This window comes from Astatotilapia calliptera, chromosome 2, assembly GCF_964374335.1.
Source record: "Astatotilapia calliptera chromosome 2, fAstCal68.1, whole genome shotgun sequence".
NCBI classification, from domain to species: Eukaryota; Metazoa; Chordata; class Actinopteri; order Cichliformes; family Cichlidae; genus Astatotilapia; species Astatotilapia calliptera.
The window spans coordinates 17,169,867-17,191,444 of NC_137423.1; the positions used below are offsets into that span (position 1 = coordinate 17,169,867).

A 21,578-nucleotide genomic window follows, 5' to 3' on the forward strand; every position below is an offset into this window, starting at 1 on the left:
AGCCTACCTGGCTCTCTTTTCTCCCTTAATGGCACGGTTTTTTCAAAAACTGATTTCTTTGCTCACACCGTCTTTGTCCAATATTAAAGTTTCATTATCTGAAACAAGCAAGTATCACAAATGCGCAAGAAAATAAAATCAGGAAGTTTTTCAAATACTAGAAAGAATAAAACACATGAAGAAAAGAAAAAAAAACCCCCACAACACTCACATATTTCATATTTTTTTATTTAAAAAAAAAAGAAAAAAAAAGAAAAAAGGCAAGTTACTATGATTCTCAGTTTTCACTTCATTAATATAATCACCCATCCCATACTCTCACAATAAACAGAACTTTCAATTCAATACACTACTTCATGCTTCTTTTTAAAGTAGAGTGCTCAACACAGCAAGTCACTGTACACAGAGTAGTTTCTGGCCGTCAATGAATGACACAGTTGCTCCACACTCCTCATGCATGACTCTTCTTTCTCCTGTTGTCTGTCAGAAGTGAACCATGATGTCATCTAGTTAGCTGTCCCATCATGTGTTGTGTTGAGTTCAACCCATGCTCGGTTTAAGGTGACCAAAGAAGTGCATTTTTAAGAGCCAAAAGGGAGTTTCTCACATACTTATTATATTCTTAAAATTCTCATCTCACAGACATACTTTGAATTTACTGTTTAAGGAATTGGCGTGATGCCAGAAAATGTGACCACATGATCACAAACCAGTTCTTACAAGAGACTAAATGAATGCAAGTCAATGGAGTGCACTCAGGATAACAGAGAGGGGGACTGGCAGCCTCCGAGATGTTAATAGAGTACACCAAAAGGAGACTTTTCTTATTCAGCACTCTGCAGTTGTACATCCTCTGTACCACACCTCTCAGAGTGAACCGGTACAAATAAGTGCTATGAACGAGCATCCCGCTTTCCGAAACTGAACAAAAGAAATGTGATATCTTCAACAAGAAAATGTTTCACTACCTCAGAATGGAAATTAACATCTTTGTAAAAATAAACAACTTTTTGTTCCAGACAGTTAAATTAGAAATAGGATATCATGGGACATGGAGGAACATACACTGACATTTATCTTTTCTATTTTACTGCCAAAACACAGTAGAATGTTGTGTTATGCAAGAATGACTCTGGCGATCATCCTTCCGCCTAGTCCACCACACAAGCCCAACAGTCCTCTGCTGTCATGGTCATCTCATGACAGCCAAGTACTAATAAGATCTACTGTTGGCCTTCTTTCTTCTCTCCTTCTGAAGAACTGGAACTGCTGCTGCTATCCCGCTCTGCTGCCATCTGCAGGAACAAAAGGAATTAAAGACTTTCACAAACACTGAGCAGAATTCTACAAAACCGCTTTAATCTGTGTGACCTTTTACTTCTTTTGGGTTTGTTCACCTCTAGTTTTCCCTAATTTTTATGGAAATTGCACATTCTAAGATATGCCTCGTTTTCAGCAAATAGCTCTTTGGTAGTCAACTTGTTTGTACAAAAATATTCTTATTTCTTTTACAGTTAGCATTTTTCTGATTCAAAAGATTCTTGGAAGCAAAATGTAATAAAATGAGGGTCTGGTCAAGACTTTTACAGTACAGCACACACTGATATACACAGTTTCAAGGCCTACCTTCTTGTAGGCCATTTCAAACAGTTTGAGTGATGCCTGCTGCAAGTTGGTTGCGGCCTGCTTGATGTTCTCGCCTGTCTCAGAGTCCTTATTGGTCAACAGATTCCTGACCTTTGAAATCTCCTCCTTCAGCTTGGTGCACTGATTTCACAAAAATAGGGGGGAAAAAATAAGACAAAAATCAAGCACAAAACATTAATTTAATCTCAGTAAATTACAACAAAGTTTAGAGCATTACCTCATCAGCAGGGAGCTGGTCTTTAAACTCTTCCATCTTGGATTCTGTGTCATGGATGATGCCCTCAGCCATGTTGACAGCTTCCACACGGTCCTGCAGCAAGACAACTCAGTATTTACCAGATACTAAAACCACAGACAACACAGTGGTGAACCATCATCTGTGTGTAAGACGTGCAACTTCTAGGCCTAAAAAGCCAATGTGGAAATGCCTGTAAACCAACTGAACAGATGTAACTGTGGGTGAAACGGCATTGAGTCCTTTGTTTGCAGCTAGTTTCAAGTCTGTTCAACATAAAGTGTCTTGAGATGACCCATTAGGAATGAGCCTTGTATAAATAAGTGTGAACTGATTTCTGTGTTTTAAGATGAACATTTTCTGTGTTGCACTGAGTTATGATGACAATAAAGTGCCCATCAATCAAGACGGTGAGATTTCACCCCCGACTTTTGTCTTTACAGTTTGACTGTTACCTTCCTCCTCCGGTCCTCCTCTGCATACTTCTCAGCATTCTTGATCATATTCTCAATGTCATCTTTACTGAGACCTCCTGATGACTGGATCACAACTGTAAAGGAGGAAATGAGATATTTATATGTGCACTTTGACTTTTACAGATACCAATTCAAACAGAGTCGTAATGCAGGGAAAAAAACAAAAAACAGTTGTCTGAAACAAGACTGAGTAAGGGCCAAGTGATTACAGCAACATGCATAAATATTAACCTCCCTATCTAGTCTGTCTTAACAACAACTGTAAAAGTCAACCAAGTTAAGTGTTAACATTTATCTAAAAATGCAGATTATTTTCAGCAGTTTGAAATGTCTTTTAGCTTGACTTGCTAACACACGAAGTGGGAAAAAAAACAAAGTTCTCAGCTTTCAGACTGGTTTACTGTGTGCACTGACTCTGCTGCTCGCGGCCTGTGCCTTTGTCCTTGGCCGACACATGGACGATGCCGTTGGCGTCGATGTCGAATGTGACCTCGATCTGAGGGACTCCACGAGGGGCTGGAGGGATTCCTACCAGAGTAAACTGACCCAGCAACTTGTTGTCTGTCGCCATCTCTCTCTCACCCTGGCACACTTTGATCTCCACCTGAGTCTGTCCATCAGCTGCTGTGGAGAACACCTGGAGGGGAACATGTGACACTGTAGATCACATGGGGCTTCACTGAGACTGTGGGACTGCAGTCCTGCTTTAAATACCTGGCTCTTCTTGGTGGGAATTGTGGTGTTCCTATTGATGAGTTTGGTAAAGACACCACCCAGAGTCTCGATACCCAGCGACAGTGGAGTCACATCCAAAAGCAGCACATCGGTTACATCGCCAGCCAGAACGCCACCCTGGATGGCTGCCCCAATAGCGACAGCTTCATCAGGGTTCACAGACTTGCTGGGGGCTCGGCCAAACAGATCCTGGACTGTCTGCTGAACCTGCAGTGCGGATGTGGTGGGGGGTGTTAATTACGAGTTATGCATGCATTAAAATCAGCATTATAAAAATCATATTCAAAATGCAGAAAACATTGTTTTACTCTTTTGTAAAAGCACTGTACAAATCTATGTTCTTCTTATTGTCTGTGCACTAGGGTTGTGCAGATAGAGATCACGTCAAAGTTAATGAGCCAGTAATGAGCCAACAATTCAACTGTCAAGCTGCCGAAAACTAAAGTGCACTGCATGTTAGCTCAACTACGAAAAAAATACACCTGTTTGCAATGTATACAGTGGTTTGCAAAAGTATTCGGCGCCCTTGAACTTTTCCACATTTTGTCACATTACAGCCTCAAACATGAATCAATTTTATTGGAATTCCACGTGAAAGACCAACACAAAGTGGTGTACACTTGAGAAGTGGAACAAAAATCATACATGATTCCAAACATTTTTTACAAATAAATAACTGAAAAGTGGTGTGTGTGTGTAATTATTCAGCCCCCTTTGGTCTGAGTGCAGTCAGTTGCCCATAGACATTGCCTGATGAGTGCTAATGACTAAATAGAGTGTACCTATGTGTAATCTAATGTCAGTACAAATTAGGGCTGCCACAATTAGTCGACTAGTCACGATTACGTCGACTATCAAAATCGTCGATGACTGATTTAATAGTCGACGCGTCGTTCGAAGCTTTGTAAGATCACAAAAGACGCAGGAATAAGTAGTAGGATTTAAGAGTGTAATAACAGACTGAAACAAAAGATTGCAGCACTGCATGTACATAGATGCCAGCTGCCGTTAAACCCGAAGAAGAAGCTGTGTCCCAGAATTCATAGCGCAGCTCAGTTCAGTTTACAACAATGGCGGCAGCTAGTTAGTTTTAATATTACTCTTATTATTCTTTCTGGGTCACAAAATAAACGTTTAACATATTTTCAGGTGAGAATGTAGCTGTATAAACCTCAAATATCTGCTCAGTTTATCAAGACACCACATATTTTCAAAGGCGTTCTGACGTTTTCGGAGACGTCTGTTACCCACTAGCTCGATAGCTAGTCGGGGGCAAGGCTCACTAGAGCCCGTGAGAACACCGGACTCCCGGCAAATCGTTTTCAAACCCACTGCCGTCTTTCGCTACTCAGGTAAAACATATATAAGTCACTTCGATAACTTCAAAATGTTATTGTTTTGCTTTTTTTTAGTATTTTATTTGTTCCTGAGTAAATCGGTTTGGCTGAGATTGAAGTTTTAGTTTTTACACAGCTGAATAAACGTCAAGAAGACAACTGATTATCAGAAGTGTGAAATGCTCGAGAATATACTCCGGTGTCCTGTTATATTTTAGATAGCAAGGAGTTTAAACTTCACCGAAACAATCTGCAAATTTCATTAAAATTTAATAAACTATCACCTTGTCTTTATTTTTAGTTAGCACATACCTTAAACACTTAAAGCTGTAAGCTAATGATAGTTACATAAGAGTAGATGCATGCTGGTGCAATAAGATGTACGTTTTACTCCAATGGATGCATGATCTGATTAGTCGACTAATCGCAAAAATAATCGGTGACTAGTCAACTATCAAAATAATCGTTTGTGGCAGCCCTAGTACAAATACAGCTGCTCTTTGACGGCCTCAGAGGTTGTCTAAGAGAATATTGGGAGCAACAACACCATGAAGTCCAAAGAACACACCAGACAGGTCAGGGATAAAGTTATTAAGAAATTTAAAGCAGGCTTAGGTTACAAAAAGATTTCCCAAGCCTTGAACATCCCATGGAGCACTGTTCAAGCGATCATTAAGAAATGGAAGGAGTATGGCACAACTGTAAACCTACCAAGACAAGGCCGTCCACCTAAACTCACAGGCCGAACAAGGAGATCGCTGATCAGAAATGCAGCCAAGAGGCCCATGGTGACTCTGGACGAGCTGCAGAGATCTACAGCTCAGGTGGGGGAATCTGTCCATAGGACAACTATTAGTCGTGCACTGCACAAAGTTGGCCTTTATGGAAGAGTGGCAAGAAGAAAGCCATTGTTAACAGAAAACCATAAGAAGTCCACTTTGCAGTTTGCGACAAGCCATGTGGGGGACACGGCAAACATGTGGAAGAAGCTGCTCTGGTCAGATGAGACCAAAATGGAACTTTCTGTCCAAAATGTAAAATGCTATGTGTGGCGGAAAACTAACACTGCACATCACTCTGAACAAACCATCCCACTGTCAAATATGGTGGTGGCAGCATCATCCTCTGGGGGTGCTTCTCTTCAGCAGGGACAGGGAAGCTGGTCAGAGTTGATGGGAAGATGGATGGAGCCAAATACAGGGCAATCTTGGAAGAAAACCTCTTGGAGTCTGCAAAAGACTTGAGACTGGGGTGGACGTTCACCTTCCAGCAGGACAACAACCCTAAACATAAAGCCAGGGCAACAATGGAATGGTTTAAAAAAAAAAAAAAAAAAAAAAAAAAAAACCATATCCATGTGTTAGAATGGCCCAGTCAAAGTCCACATCTAAATCCAATTGAGAATCTGTGGCAAGATCTCAAAAACTGCTGTTCACAAACACTGTCCATCTAATCTGACTGAGCTGGAGCTGTTTTGCAAAGAAGAATGGGCAAGGATTTCAGTCTCTAGATGTGTAAAGCTGGTAGAAACATACCCTAAAAGACTGGCAGCTGTAATTGAAGCAAAAGGTGGTTCTACAAAGTATTGACTCAGGGGGCTGAATAATTATGCACACCCCACTTTTCAGTTATTTATTTGTAAAAAAATGTTTGGAATCATGTATGATTTTTGTTCCACTTCTCACGTGTACATCACTTTGTATTGGTCTTTCATGTGGAATTCTAATAAAATTGATTGATGTTTGAGGCTGTAATGTGACAAAATATGGAAAGGTTCAAGGGGGCCGAATACTTTTGCAAGCCACTGTAAATGTCATTATGTCCCCAAACCAGACCACACATTTGTGGTGTGTACCACTTTGTCTACTGTTAACTATTCGCAACGAATAGTTAACAGTATGGAAGCTGCAGAACTTACTCGTTTACTCCATCTAGTCCCACAAGTATAAAGTATGTGCACCCTGAGTTATTTCATGCACTTTGGTGGTTTTAAACATCTGTCTTGTGTACCTTGGGCATGCGTGTCATGCCTCCCACCAGCAGCACCTCTCCGATGTCTCCCTTGGACACTTCAGCATCCTGCATGGCCTTCTGGCAAGGAGACACGGTGCGGCGGATAAGGTCAGCAACAATACCTTCAAACTGAGCACGGGTTAGCTTCATGTTAAGATGTTTGGGACCGGAGGCATCCATAGTCAGGTAGGGGAGGTTGATGTCAGTCTGTAAAACAGAAGGACAATCACTGAGTATTTAAACAGTTACAAAATGCTTTTAACTCAGCACTGTGGTTCATTTTGTGTGACCCTGTACTAGGCCTGGCCTGCGGTCAGAATCAGGACAGTCCACTCTCACTGGGCCAAGTCCTGTAGCAGCACAGCAGCAGCGGATTCTAAAACAGAACCTGCTGCACTGAAGCAAAAAAAACAGGAGCTTCGTCTACCAGCACTGTAACACTGAGCCAGACACAGATTATCTGGACAGCTGACTGAGAGCTGGCACACAACATGCACTGAGACATGTGATGACAAGCAGTACAACCAAAATCAAAACACCCTAAAGCATCTGTGATACATCAGCCATTCAGTGTCACCTTTTTATACAACTACACAAACTCATTAGCTTCCCATGAGGATAAAAGCTAGGAGTACCTGCAGTGAAGAGGACAGCTCACACTTTGCCTTCTCCGCAGCCTCTCTGACTCTCTGAAGAGCCATGTTGTCCTTCGTCAGGTCTACACCGGACTGAAAAGAAACAGCGCAGGTTGAAAACGCAAAACTTCACAAATAGATCAAGGCTTAAAGACTGTTAGAATACCCACCTCTCTCTTGAACTCCTTGACAATGTGTCTGAGGAGGTGCTGATCAAAGTCCTCTCCTCCAAGGAAGGTGTCACCATTTGTGGACTTCACCTCAAAAACTCCCTTCTGGATCTCCAGGATTGAGATGTCAAACGTACCTCCACCTAGATCATACACAGCAATACTGGAAACACATTCATAGAGGTTAACACAACAACAGAGCGAGTAGTTGTATTCTTCTATGTACAGGATCATCTATCATCTTTCTTAGCAAGTACTGATACTCCTAAGCATAGCAGTAAACATCAGGTGGTTTTTTGTCATCTACACACATCTTATCTTGGGTCTTGTCCAGGCCATAGGCCAGAGCAGCAGCAGTTGGCTCGTTAATCACACGCAGGACGCTCAGACCAGCGATCTGCCCAGCATCTTTGGTGGCCTGTCAAAGAAACAAGTTGACACAAGTATCGAAGATGAATCGTTACTTCAATCATCAAGTGCATTCCAAAGCAGCAACAAGGACACAGAAGCTAATTATTCGACATCTACATATCACCTTAACTGCTCTGAGACTGAGGTAGATTAGTCTTATCAAAAACTTCGAACAGTTTTATAAAAAAAAAAAAAAAAAAAAGGGGGGGGGGGGGGGGGTTGGAAGAAAAAGAAAGTATAAAAAGAAAGTATATGATGAACTAGAAAGCGAAAATTTCGGAAGAAATTTTAAGTGTGCCTATGCCGCTGCTAATCAGTGTAGTTTGCCATTCATACGGCTACAGAGAGCAAAACTCAGCAGAGCAGCCATTCTCCACCATGAACTATGGTAAAAAACAAACACCACTCGCGCCTCACAGATGACAGCTTACAGTTTTGTGTAAAGATGAGGTGACTTCGTACAGCCCCGATTTGCAGACGCTGTGCACAGAGGTTCATGAGCAGTCCCATTGTACCACGGCAGACCCGACAATGTTTGCATAAACACGCTTTGAAGTTTAAGTTCAAGGTTCTTTATTTGTCACATGCAAAGTTATACAAGTATAACACACAGTGAAATGTAGCCTGACACGCTCCTCGACATGTGCAAAAAAATTGAGGGGGGGGGGTGTAGAGGAAGCACACACATATATTTGTGTATATACATATACACACACACACACACACACACACACACACACTGAGTGAATGTGCAGTAGTAGCAGTAAGCAGGTGAATTCTGTACATTAATATGAATAGACATCTGACTATTTTACAGGAAGCATTACGTTATGGACCACTTTTTTCACATGGTTGGTGTACCCACACAGCCGGCTGTAGCTTTTCATCTCACAGCCCAACACACACCCAAAAAACAGCCGAGAGATCACAGACTTTACGCCCGTGGGTCCACCTCCCCTGCAGCGGCACTGCATACCACGCCCTGCCACACACATCAAACACGTAAAATAAATATTTATGCACTTTTGCATTCACTTTTTGTTTTTTGTTATTTTTACAGTGTTCTGAATGATTAACAATGATCTACAGCCAATCTTGTGTATTATTATACAAACTTTGGTTATAAGATTCAAATAACTATTTAATAAAAGCTAAATATTTTATATGAGAGTAAGAAAGAAAAGTATATCTTTGTGTCCCCCTTTCCCTGTTAATGCCCTACCTGGCTCCCTGGCAAAAGCTTTGCTAGATCCGCCCCTGCACAGTTACCAGTTGTCAGCTACACAAAAAAGGATATTGGTGTTATTTGTCTGTCAGAAACAGTTCATGACTTCCCTTCAACTCATTCATGTCACCTAAAAGGTAAACCCGTTTCTCCATCACCAGTTCAGCTCTGATGATTCAGTAAGGACATCTCCTGGTTTGGACCAGCCGTTTTTACAGCTGTGGCTCCAGCAAACATCAGCTGATACTAGAAATTAAAATCAAATGAATTTAACAACAGCTGATCAAGCTTAAACGTGCTGCTGTTGTTTAGCGCGATAAACAAGAGAGAAAAGCCGATCATTGATCAGTTTCATGATTGAAGTTGCAACAGGCGAGAGAATGACAGGGGAGGCTGCGTAACGACAGAATAAATCCAGCTTTGTGTCTTCTTCCGTTCTACCTGAAGTACGGGACAAACTGTGTTCCTTTTCAGCTCAATACGAAACGCGTAATATTTTCTCTGAATGCGGGACGATTCAGTTTGTACGGAACGGTTTGCAACTCTACGAACTAACCCTTATGAATAAAATAAAATTCAATTCAATTCATCAGTAACTTAGCGCGCACACAGCTGTATAGAAACTGCGTCATGCCAGCTAGCACGCAGTACGACTTATTGTAACTGATTGTAAAAAGTTAACACAACGAAAATAAACTACACCTAAACTCTGTTTATATCCGACCCAAATAGAGTGCAGTTCATAACTTCTTACCTGAAATTCAGTTAACCTGCTTCTCCTGCCTTCAATTTCCCTGATCCATGGCTGCCATCTGTTTGAGCTCCGCGTTAGCCACCTCGCATGTGTCTTTTTCCCGCATGTAAATACACCGGTGGCTAGCTGCCCTTTGTTGAAGCTAATTTATGGCTCAACGGTAAGATGACTGTAAAAACTGCGTCGACCGTGAGTGTCAGCAGGGTCTGAAGATGAATTGGCACAAGCCTCATGTCTTAACTTTGCTTTGTTAAAGAGATATGATGATTTGAAAATGCCTCTCAGAGAGTTCCAGCGGTGATTTTGAACAAAGTCCCCATTCACTTTCTATGGAGACATTCATATTTCAAACATTGTGTTGCTCTGAGGCGATTTGATAAAAATCTGTAACTTCCACAACAGTGATAGTGACATTTTCTGAAAGCCAGTAAAAATACCTACGTTTTGATGTATAATTTGTGGAGGTTGAGTGAAAATTGAGTGAGTAGCAAGAAGTTGTCCTTTTTCAGTTTTCTCTTCATGTCTGAACAAGTGCTCACTCTGAGTTAATTGCATAGCAACCATAACAACGCATGTATTTTCTCAAAAATCACAAAGCTGCAACTGAAAACTTAAAGGATTTAATTAAAATGGTAAAAGATATTTAAAAAAAATAAAAATAAAAATAAAAAATAAAAAAGCTGAATCACACAGGAATAGCCCAATGATCTGAGAACATTTTAAAGTTTGAATGGAGTTTCTAGGTGAAAGTATGAGGAAGTAGTTAAGTTTCAACAACAAGCAAGTTTTAGCAGAATTGTGGAAGTTTCCCATTCATTTCAATGGGACAAATTAAAGGAAAAAAGTGTAATATTTTAAAAAGTATAATAGTTATAAGTACCAAAAGTCATAGCAGGAATTAGCAGAAAGAGCAGAACAGTTTAGAGTTTGAACTGAGAAAATCGGCTGAAAACTGACGGAGTAGTTAAGCGGCAAAGAAAGTGGCAACTTGAAGAATAACTAGAAAAAAAATTTGCATTTCCTGCGAAAATGCTGTGTGGATGCCTTAACGCTGAAGATGTCTGCTGAAAAAAAAAGCTGAAAAAGCAGAATTATCTGCTGAAAAGAGGTGTGGAAGCAGAGGTGCTTGCTGAAGATGGCTGTATGTGTAATGATACACTGGGGAGTGTCAAGAAAGCAGAGCGCATGCAAGCAGGGAACATGTGTAGCAACTGTCACAGGCAGGATTCGAACCTCTGCCACCGGGTCTCACGGCAGCTGCTCAACCCTCTGAGCCAAATGAGTTCTGGTCACAAACAAAGATATGATGAGAGGGAAAATGTGCACTGTGGAGCAGAAGCTCAAATTAGCAGAAAAGAGGGGAAGAGGAAGAATTTTGTTCTGAAATGAGGTAAAGAAACTGAAATTTGTGCTTAAAACAAGTGAAAAAGCTGAACTCTGAAATCCTGCTAAAACAGCAGAAGAGGCTGATATTTTTCAGCTACTCATTGAGCCAAACTGGTTCTCACGTAACTGAAAAAAGGTGAAAAAGCTTACAATTCTAATGAAAACAGCAGAAGAGGCTGCCAAAAATCATAAAACGTTGCCGAATTGTAATAAATTATCAATATGAATTTGTAGTGAAAAACAAACAAACAAACAAACATAAACAAACATGTGGGCCAAGGTGGAACTGAACCCATGAACTTTGGTCTGAAGAGCCGTTTCCTTACCAATCGCGCCACTGGCAAAGAGAGCGGGCGCCTGGAAAACAGGGTGATGAGCAGTCAGAATTAGATCGCGGTGAGAGGCGAAAAAAAACTCAGTTTTTTGGAGTTACAAAACGTCGTGTAACTCAAAAACTAGGTGGGATAGAAGCATTCTTACACTGGGTGAATCAGCGGACTTTGGTGAACTTTGACTGCGATTTACATAGATCTTTGTACCTCCGTCGCGGAGATATGACAAGAGAAGAAACGGCTTCATTTTTGGAGTTTGAAAAATGAGAGGAGGACAGATTTCCACCCCTCAAACAAACGTAATTTATGGCTCAATGGTAAGATGACTGTAAAAACTGCTTCGACCGCGAGTGTCAGCAGTGTCTGAAGATGAATTGGCACAAGCCTCATGTCTTAACTTCGCTTCGTTAAGTAGATATGACGATTTGAAAATGCCTTCAGTTTCAGTATTTCAGCTCTGAGTTTCACAACCTCCCCATAGACTTTGAATGGGGAGTTTTGAGACCTTGTGTCACTTCGAGGCAAATTGTGAAAAAACCGTAACTCGCACAATAATTATAGTGACACTGTCTTAAAGCCAGCAAAAATACCTACATTTTGATGTATAATTTGTGGGGGGTGAGTGGAAATTGAGCGAGTAGCAAGAAGTTGTTCAGACATGAAGAGAAAATTCAGATCAGACCAGCACTCACTCTGAGTTAATTGCATAGCAACCATAGCAACGCGTGTATTTTCTGAAAAAAAAAAAAGAAAAAAAAAAAATCACAAAGCTGCAACTGAAACTTAAAGAGGCATTAAATGAAAACGGTAACAGATCTGAAAAAGCTGAATCACACAGGAATAGCCCAATAATCAGAGAACATTTTAAAGTTTGCATGGAGTTTCTAGGTGAAAGTATGAGGAAGTAGTTAAGTTTCAACAACAAGCAAGTTTTAGCAGAATTGTGGAAGTTTCCCATTCGTTTCAATGGGACAAATTAAAGGAAAAAAGTGTAATATTTTTAAAAGTATAATAACAGAAAATACCAAAAGTCATAGCAATCGTTAGCAGAAATAGCTGAATAGTTTAAAATTTGAATGGTAAAAATCGGACAAAAATTGTGGGAGTAGTTAAGTGGCGAAAAACGTACAGGAGCAACCAGAATAACTAGAAAAATTTGCATTTCCTGCAAAAATGCTGTGTGGATGCCTTAACGCTGAAGATGTTTGTTGAAAAAAGCTGAAAAAATTGAAAGTTGGAAAAAAAAAAAAAATGCTGCCCTGAGCAGGATTCGAACCTGGCCATCCTGGTCTAAGGGCAGCTATTTAGCTCACTGAGCCAAACTCTTTCTCACAAAGAAGAGGTGGAGAGATTGACAATTGTGCTGAAATGAGCAGAAGCTGCTGAGAATTGTGCTGATAAGAGGTGGAAAGGCTGAAAATTTTTCAGAAGAGGTGAGTAAGCAGAATTTGGGCCAAAAAAAAAAAAAAAAAAAAAAGCAGCACGGTGGCTAGCACTGTTGCCGCACAGCAAGAAGGTCCTGAGTTCAATTCCACCATCAGGCCGGGGTCTTTCTGTGTGGAGTTTGCATGTTCTCCCCGTGTTTGCGTGGGTTCTCTCCGGGTACTCCGGCTTCCTCCCACCGTCCAAAGACATGCAGCTTGTGGGGATAGGTTAATTGATTAATCCAAATTGTCACTAGGTGTGAATGTGCGAGTGAATGGTTGTCTGTCCCTGTGTGTTAGCCCTGCGACAGAATGGCGACCTGTCCAGGGTGTACCCTGCCTCTCGCCCTATGACAGCTGGGATAGGCTCCAGCGCCCCCCGCGACCCTGAAAAGGATAAGCGGAAGCGAATGGATGGATGGATGGGGAGAAAAAAAAAAAAAAAAAAAAGAAAGTGAAAATTCTGCTGAAAAGAGGTGAAAGAGCAGAATTTCTGCTGAAAAGAGTTTTTTTCTGAAAACAGCAGAAAAAACTGAAAATTTTGCTTAAAAGATTTCTATCAGAATTGCTGCTGAAAAGAGTTGAATGAGCAGAATTCTACTGAAAAGAGGTTTTTGCTAAAAAGAGCTGAAAAAGTTTGGATTTGTGCTGAAAAGGGGTTAAAAAGATGAAATTTGTGTTGAAAAGAGTTAAAAAAAAAGTTTAACTGTTAGCTGAAAGAAATGTTGCCATAAGCTGGATTTGAACCCAGGCCTCCCAGTCTGAGAACGGATGCTTATCTCACTGAGCTAAAACACAGCTCAGCCCAGCATGCAAAATCAGTGACCACATTGATAATGTGTTCCATTCATTTAAATGGTCAAAAGTCATAACACACATCAGCAGAAATAGCAGAATTTTTAAAGTTTAAACATAGTATAAATACTAAGTTTTAGCAGAAATACTAAATAATATTTTTTTCCTGCCAAATCATAGCATTTGTGCTGGAACACAGAAAATTCTGCCAAATCATAGTATTTGAGCCAAATCATACATCCATCCATCCGCTTACCCTTTTCAGGGTCGTGGGGGGCGTTGGAGCCTATCCCCGACAGACTGGCAACCTGTCCAGGGTGTACCCTGCCTCTCGCCCCCAAATCATACAATTTGTGGTAAAACATTATTTATGATTTAGCAGAAACACTGGGACTTGGTAGAAATACTATGATTTACATGAAATACTTTGACTTAGCAGAAGTACTACAATCCAGGAAAAAAAAGTACTACAGCATAGCAGAAATTCTATCATTGAGCAGAATTACAAGGATTTAGAAGAAATACTAAGATTTGGCACAAACACTGATGTGGCTCAAGAACCTTTATTATGCAGTTATACTATGATTTGGAAGAAATACTATGCTTTGGCACAAATACTATGATTTGGCTCAAATACTATGATTTACCAGTAATACTATGTTTTGGTACAAATACTACACTTTGTCACAAATACTATAATTGAGTACAAGTACTATAAGATTACAGAAATACTATGATTTAGCAGAAATGCAATGTTTTTGCAGAAACACTGTAATTTCGCTTAAATAGTATGAAATAGCAGTAATACTATGATTTGGCAGAAATACTACTTTTTAGCACAAATACTATTGTACAGAATGGTGTACGTCAGTTTAATGCTGGGTGGTGCTGCAATAGTAACTATCCTCGGTCAGAAGGAGAGGCTGACACCCAGGGATTAGATTGCCACAGGTGGAGTTTATTGCGGTCAGATGGATGGTACAGGGAGGTATGGCATACAAGTAGGAGGATGTGGAGAGGTGATATGGTGTGGTTTCTATGATTAAGAACAGGGTATGCATTACAATATGCATACAGATTAAAGATTAAGAAAACTGGCAACAAATTCCTCCACTACAAATCAGTCTGATGCCACTTTTTACAGGGTTCACGTTTACTAAGGCACTACCCAAAAGGCGCCACAAGAGGGCACTCCAACACAAGTGATGACCTATTTACACTGATGCACTTAGTTAACAGCCCCTACTTAGCCACTACATAATACAGTGATATTACAGTATACAAATTCACACAAATACTATGATTTGGCAGAAATACTATGACTGAGTAGTAATACTATAACATAACAGATTTCCTAGAAAAAAAAAAACTATGAAATTGCAGTAATTCTATGACTTGGCAGAGATACTACGTTTTAGCACAAATACTATAACAACGCAGAAATACTATGACTTAGTAGTAACATTAGTACTATAACATAACAGTTCAATATTCTTGCACAAATACCACAATATGGCAGAAATACTATGTTTTAGCAGCAATACTGTGATTTGGTATAAATACTATGATTTGGCACACATACTATATTCCGCAGATGCATTATAACATAACAGATATTCTACGACTTAGTAGTAATACTATAACATAACAGAATTATTAATTGGGCACAAATACCACGATTTGGCAAAAATACCATGATTCGGCACAAATACGACATGGCAAAAATACTAGGATTGGGTACAAATACTATGATTTGGCAGAAATACTATGATTTGGCAATAATACTGCGTTTTAACACAACTACTTTTGATTGAAATACTATTACTCCATACAAATACGATGCTTTGGGACAAATACTATGTTTTGGTTCCAATACTATGATGTGCAACAAATACTATGATTTGGCACAAGTACTATGATTTAGTACAAATACTATGATTTGGCAGAAATACTATGCCTTAGTAGTAATACTATAACATAAGAGATATACTATGGTTTTGCAGACATACTATGTTTTTGCACAAATACCATGATTTGGCACAAATGCTATGATTTAGCAGAAATACTATGATTGGGTACAAATACTATGATTTGGCAATAATACTGCGTTTTAACAACAACTAATGAGATTTGATTGAAATACTATGATTTAGAAGAAATACTATGACTCCATACAAATACGATGCTTTGTCACAAATACTATGATTTGGCACAAGTACTATCATTTAGTACAAATACTATGATTTGGCAGGAATACTCTGATTTAGCAGAAATACTATGTTTTAACATCAATACCATCTTTTGGCAGAAATTCCTGCTAAAAAGGACCATTTCTTCTTTTTAGCAGAAATACTGTAATTTGGCATAAATACTATAATTTGGGATAAATACTATGATTTGGCACATATAATATATTCAGCACATATATTATAAAATAACAGAAATATTATGATTTGGCCCCAAAACCATGATTTAGCAGAAGTACTATGATTTAGCAGAAGTACTATGATTTAGCAGAAGTACTAAGATGTAGTAGAAGTACTAAGATGTAGTAGAAGTACTTTGCTTTAGCAGAAATACTATGATTGAGGAGTAATACTTAAACATAGGAGAAATATTGATACACAGACACACATACACAGAGAGTAAAAGGAACAGGAGCTGTTGAGAGTCTGGGCTTGGTATATGTAGGTCAGTTAAATTAGCTGCACCTGCTGTAGTCAGCCCTTACAGACACAGAGAGAGGTGTGAGTTTTCTTCAGTGTATTTCTGACATTCAGGATTCCCCTCGAACAAATGGCCATAATTTCCTAACCGTAGAGGCTAGAACGGTCATTCAGACATCGTTTTGTTCAGAAGAGAGGGGGGAATCTTCAGGTCTTCATAATTCAGAGATAAAATATAAATTATTAAAGATATATGACTTGTAATACACTGTAACCGAGTAGAGGCGAAGCAAAAACTGCCTTGACTTGCTCTCAAACAACCTTTGGTAACTCTAAATCTATATGGAGCATCAAAATCATTCTTTCACCGTAAGAAACAGCAGCCTTTGGTGAACAGTCATGGAATTTTTCAGGGCTCTGTGGAAATCCATCAGAAAGATATGATGAGAGAAAAAAAGTGCCTAATTTCCAGAATTTGAAATCTGATGAAATCTGAGCAAGGGACAAATTTCCTACCCTCAAACAAGTCTAACTCATCTCAGAACGGTAATAGGTGAGGAAAAAAAATTCTTGAATTGTGAGCATCAGGAGTGTCTGAAGATATACCGGGACAAGCCTCATGTCTTAACTTTGCTTCGTTAAGGAGATATGACGATTCGAATATGCCTCTCATTACAGAAATGCAGCGGTGATTTTGAACAAACTCTCCATTGACTTTATATGGAGAGTTTTCTGACCTTGTGTTGGTCTGAGGAGATTTGCCAAAATTCTATAAACCCCACAACAATGATGGTGACATTTTCTGAAAGCCAGCAAAAATACCTACGTTTTGATGTATAATTTGTGGAAGTTGAGTGAAAATTGAGCAAGTAGCAAACAGTTGTTCGGACATGAAGAGAAGACTGCAAAAGCTTCAGTGGCACACTGGAAGCCAAGAGCATAGCAACCATAACAACGCATGTATTTTGTGAAAAATCACAATTTTGCAACTCAAAACTTTAAGAGGCATAAAAGTAAAACAGTAAAAGATTTGAAAAAGCTGAATCATACCTGAATAGCCCAATAATTTGAGAACATTTTAAAGTTTGAATGGTTGTTCTACGTGAAAATATGAGGAAGTAGTTAAGTTTCAAAAACAAGCAAATTTTAGCAGAATTGCAGAAGTTTCCCATTCATTTCAATGGGACAAATTAAAGGAAAAAAGTGGAATATTTTAAAAAGTATAATAGCAAAAAATAGCAAAAGTCATAGCCGGAAAGAGCAAAAATAGCAGAATAGTTTAAAATTTGAACGGTGAAAATCGGCTGAAAATTGTGGAAGTAGTTCTACGGCTAAAAGTGTACGGAAACACCCGGAATAATAATAATAAAGAAGAAAGAGAAACAGGAACTCAATAGTGTGGATGCTTAAAGCATCCACACAAATAGTGGAATAAAGAATAAAGAGAAACAGGATCTCAATAGTGTGGATGCCCTTGAGGGCATCCACACAATAAATCCAATGAATAGTAATAAGTGTGCCTCTTGGCATAGGCACACTTAATTACACTATACCTTAAAATATATATATTGATTATAAATCAGGTTGGCGATTTGAACATGAACTTGGCCAAATTATTCTATCCTGTGTGAATTGGGTTAACAGTGATTCGGTGCTCTCCTGTCTGGATGTCTGAATCATTTTTATGTTCCAAAAATAGCATCAGTTAAACAATGAAGGCATAGTGCATAATACAAATCTGTGAAGGGGATAAAATATCAGTATCATAGGGACAATACAATTTATAAATCACATTCTAACTGAATTTAAAACTATACTTTATGTATGCATCAGTTAAACATGTTTTTGGAGGTTTAAATAGAGTTAAGTAAAATGTCTTTAAAGCAGTTGAATGTATTGCAAGTTGCTCCACTCTAGTGGAAACATGATACAGTCTGCTACAGTTAGTAACCTCTGAATCTTCTCAGTGTCACAGCAGGAAAACAATAATTCACTTCTCAAAAGCTGAGCTTTTCTTAAAAGACCCTGGTGGAGGCCTGACATCTGCTTTTAAACATTCATATCTTGGTGCTCGTGCGAAAACGTTTAGCAACGTTTCCTTCAATAGAAAGCCTGTGTGTGCATACCTGTCTCTGAGAGTCATTGAAGTAGGCTGGAACAGTGACCACAGCATTCTTCACCGTGCTTCCCAGGTAGCTCTCTACAACATGAATATGAAGCAAAACTAATGCTCACATGTGCAAAACATTTAAATTATCTTTTGACTGTCTGCACAACTATACCTGCAGTCTCTTTCATCTTCATAAGAACAAAGGCTCCTGCCTGGCTAGGGGAGTACATTTTGCCATGAGCCTCAACCCAAGCATCACCATTTGATGCACGCACAATTTTGTAGGGAACATTCTTCCTGTTGATGGAAAAAAGGTAGTTTTTTTTACCCAGCTAAGTTTATTTCTTTCATTATATCCAACATTTAAAAAAATAAACCTCGGATTTGAGATTTAAATGCAATAACTGAGAATGGTAAATGGACCGATTCTTATATAGCGCTTTTCTACTCTCCCGGAGTACTCAAAGCGCTCTATACAACACGCCACATTCACCCAGTCACACCCATTCTCACAAGCACTACCTCTATACTGAGTGCTTCCTAACTACACTCACACACATTCATACTCCGATGGATGCATCGGAGAGCAACTTGGTGTTAGTATCTTGCCCAAGGATACTTTGCATGCAGACTGGAGGAGCCTGGGATCAAATCTCCAACCTTCCGATCAGTAGGTGACCTGCTCTACCTCCTGAGCTACAGCCACCCCGGAATCTTTTTAAAGGCCAGAAATGAACTCACAGATCTTTCTGGACCTCTGGGTCTTCAAAGCGCCGTCCAATCAGTCTTTTGGTAGCATACAATGTGTTCTGAGGGTTGGTAACAGCCTGGCGTTTAGCAGGCATGCCCACCAGACGCTCACCATCTGCTGTGAAAGCAATGACTGAAGGAGTTGTCCTCGCTCCCTCTGCGTTCTCCAGCACCTGAACATAAATAAGAAAACATTTAGATTGGAGGAATCATTGTTTCATCAGATTCATCAATCAACCCCAGTTTTTAAAGTTGGAGGTAGAAGAGAAAAAAAAAGACCAAGAACCAAAAACCTCAATTAATGAGTGTTAACATTTTTCAGTTTTTTTTCTCAAAACGGTAGAAAAACTACAGAGAAAAAAAAAACAACTTTGGATTCTGTTTACACAAAGTTACCCATTTCTTTACCAGGGATGCACTGATGTGATGTTTAACTTTTGTTATTAATCATATCCTGGGGCAGTGAGGCTTTTGAGTAATGCTGCATCAGTGTCTACGATCCCATCTATTTGGCCAGTCTGATTTTTTTTCCTGTTCTGGTTTACTTACACATACAGTAACAAACTTCCATTAAGTTAATTAACACAACATTTAGTTTACCCGCTTAGAAGTTCTCTAGTATCAGCACTCAGGATGGGTTCCATTTCCATAGATACTGCTAGATTAAAGATAGGGGATTAAACAAACAAACAAACATGTGAATCATCTAAAGCATCACCTTGGCCTGTTTGCCCTCCATGACTGCAACACATGAGTTTGTGGTTCCCAGGTCAATCCCAATGACTGCACCTTTGACGGCTTCAGACCTGCAGCACATACAATGATAGTGACAAACTCAGCAGACCTCATGTTTACACCAAAAGATCCAAATTTCTCAGACTTCTATTTAGAAATACCAATACAGAATATGGCATTCTGTTTGGTGACAAAAAAGTATTTTAAATTGTGAATATGAATCACAGCCATTAGGAAGTGAATGTATAGTTTTACCTCTAAACGACAAACAAAAATTGCTAAACCAGCACCAACGTCATGCTGTTAGTGCACGTTCATATAACGCAGGCACTTTAATGTTGATACTCACGCATAGTCTCTCCTGGAGAGGGCTCTAAGAGCATCTGGTTGGAAGCCGGTCCAGCATGCCTGATAATACAGAACAACGCAGTTACACAGCTGTTAACTCAGACAAAATATTTGCGATGAACTCACAAAATTCGACATTTTGAACCTCAAAAGGAAAGATCCAAGTATATTTAAAAAAAATAAAACAGGATGAAAATTGGAAGAACCAAAGCATAGATAACATTATCGGAGTCACAAACAAGCACATGTGACAAGAAACCATTCTTAATAGTGGGATCCAGCTAAGCGAAGCCTGTAGAAGATCGAGCTCTAAATGTGTTACTTAAACTGTGGAGCAGCGTGCTGGAGGAGGGGACGCCTCACCGAAGATCACAGACCCACAGCTCTGCTACAGCCTTGGAACTAGCTCAAAACGAACATTAAAACTCACACACCAAAGTAAAATATTTCAGTAGATGACGAAGCAAGTAGTACTTGCTTCTCTAATGACCGCACTTTGAAAAACAGCTGCCAAGTAGGTCCGGTATCAAATGAAGTGAGCTAGCACGCATTAGCTTAGCCCCACAGATATGAAACACACCAGCACATCGAATGCTAGAGCGGCGGCTCAATACTATGTTGTTATTGCACATCTCTTCTCGTGACACACATTTATTACAGTGTCTGCTGGACTGTGCTCATTGTTAGTGACACAGTAATGATCTAACCACGACTACATATGCTGTCCTCAAGCTTACGCTGTTAGCATCTAAAGCTAGGAAGCTAATGGCCACATCGTAATGCATCTACTTAACTGTTTGACATTTACCTTTTTAATCAAGGACGAAACGCTTCTGATATTACTCTTCGTGGGAAGAGTCCTTGAAACGCTTCGGGCGACGCTCAACATTTTCACAACTCAGCTAACAGGCTTGCTAACTTCGATTTTAAACTACAGCTTTTAAGTAAAAGCACACTCTTCAGATAGTTCGGCAGCGAAGGAATGCTAAAATATTTCAGCTTTCCGAGCCTCTTCAGACTTTAACGCAGCGTCTCCTCAGAAAACCGCATAGAGCTCAGCTGCGACAAGACTGCTCGCCTCTGGACTGCAACGGCAAAAGACCTGCGAAGCTTCTTCTCGAATTATCCAACACATGTTGCACCATGCACCGCTCAAGGACCCCAAAAATGGGCTCTACAATGACTGCCTGTTTTTTTTTCATCGATAGTAAAATGCCTAAAACAACAGTTTAAAATCGAATATGCAAATCAATTGGAAAAACTGACATTAATTAAAGAATAAAGCTGTCTGATATAAAGATCAAATATATACCGGTGGTTTTTGGATGTTCGCGGTTTTGGCACGGGTAGGGCAGACGCATTTAGTGGGCCTGTGAAGGTCATGATGTAACGTG

General features: G+C 39.7%; 1 protein-coding gene and 1 non-coding gene across 3 annotated transcripts; both read right to left on the minus strand.

Annotated features, from left to right (window-relative positions):
- Window positions 1-210: 210 nt before the first annotated feature.
- hspa9 (heat shock protein 9) lies at window positions 211-21,347 on the minus strand. 2 transcript variants are annotated; one of them, XM_026185620.2, is made up of 16 exons: window positions 20,993-21,347; window positions 20,186-20,244; window positions 19,820-19,907; window positions 19,093-19,274; window positions 18,524-18,648; window positions 18,368-18,441; window positions 7,560-7,666; window positions 7,249-7,411; window positions 7,079-7,171; window positions 6,441-6,650; window positions 3,073-3,300; window positions 2,773-2,995; window positions 2,338-2,432; window positions 1,865-1,957; window positions 1,627-1,767; window positions 211-1,295 (listed from the first exon to the last, which is right to left on the minus strand). In XM_026185620.2, exons 1-16 carry the CDS (start codon window positions 21,071-21,073, stop codon window positions 1,224-1,226), a joined length of 2,034 nt encoding a protein of 677 aa, XP_026041405.1. In that variant the 5' UTR covers window positions 21,074-21,347; the 3' UTR covers window positions 211-1,223. The 2 variants fall into 2 exon arrangements, with proteins under 2 accessions (XP_026041405.1, XP_080165512.1); XM_080309386.1 differs by lacking the exons at window positions 20,186-20,244; window positions 20,993-21,347 and having other exon boundaries at window positions 19,702-19,821.
- On the minus strand, window positions 6,724-6,927 carry LOC113009624 (small nucleolar RNA SNORA74). The gene has a single exon (XR_003270217.1). It is a non-coding gene; the product is annotated as a small nucleolar RNA SNORA74 (small nucleolar RNA).
- Window positions 21,348-21,578: the final 231 nt, after the last annotated feature.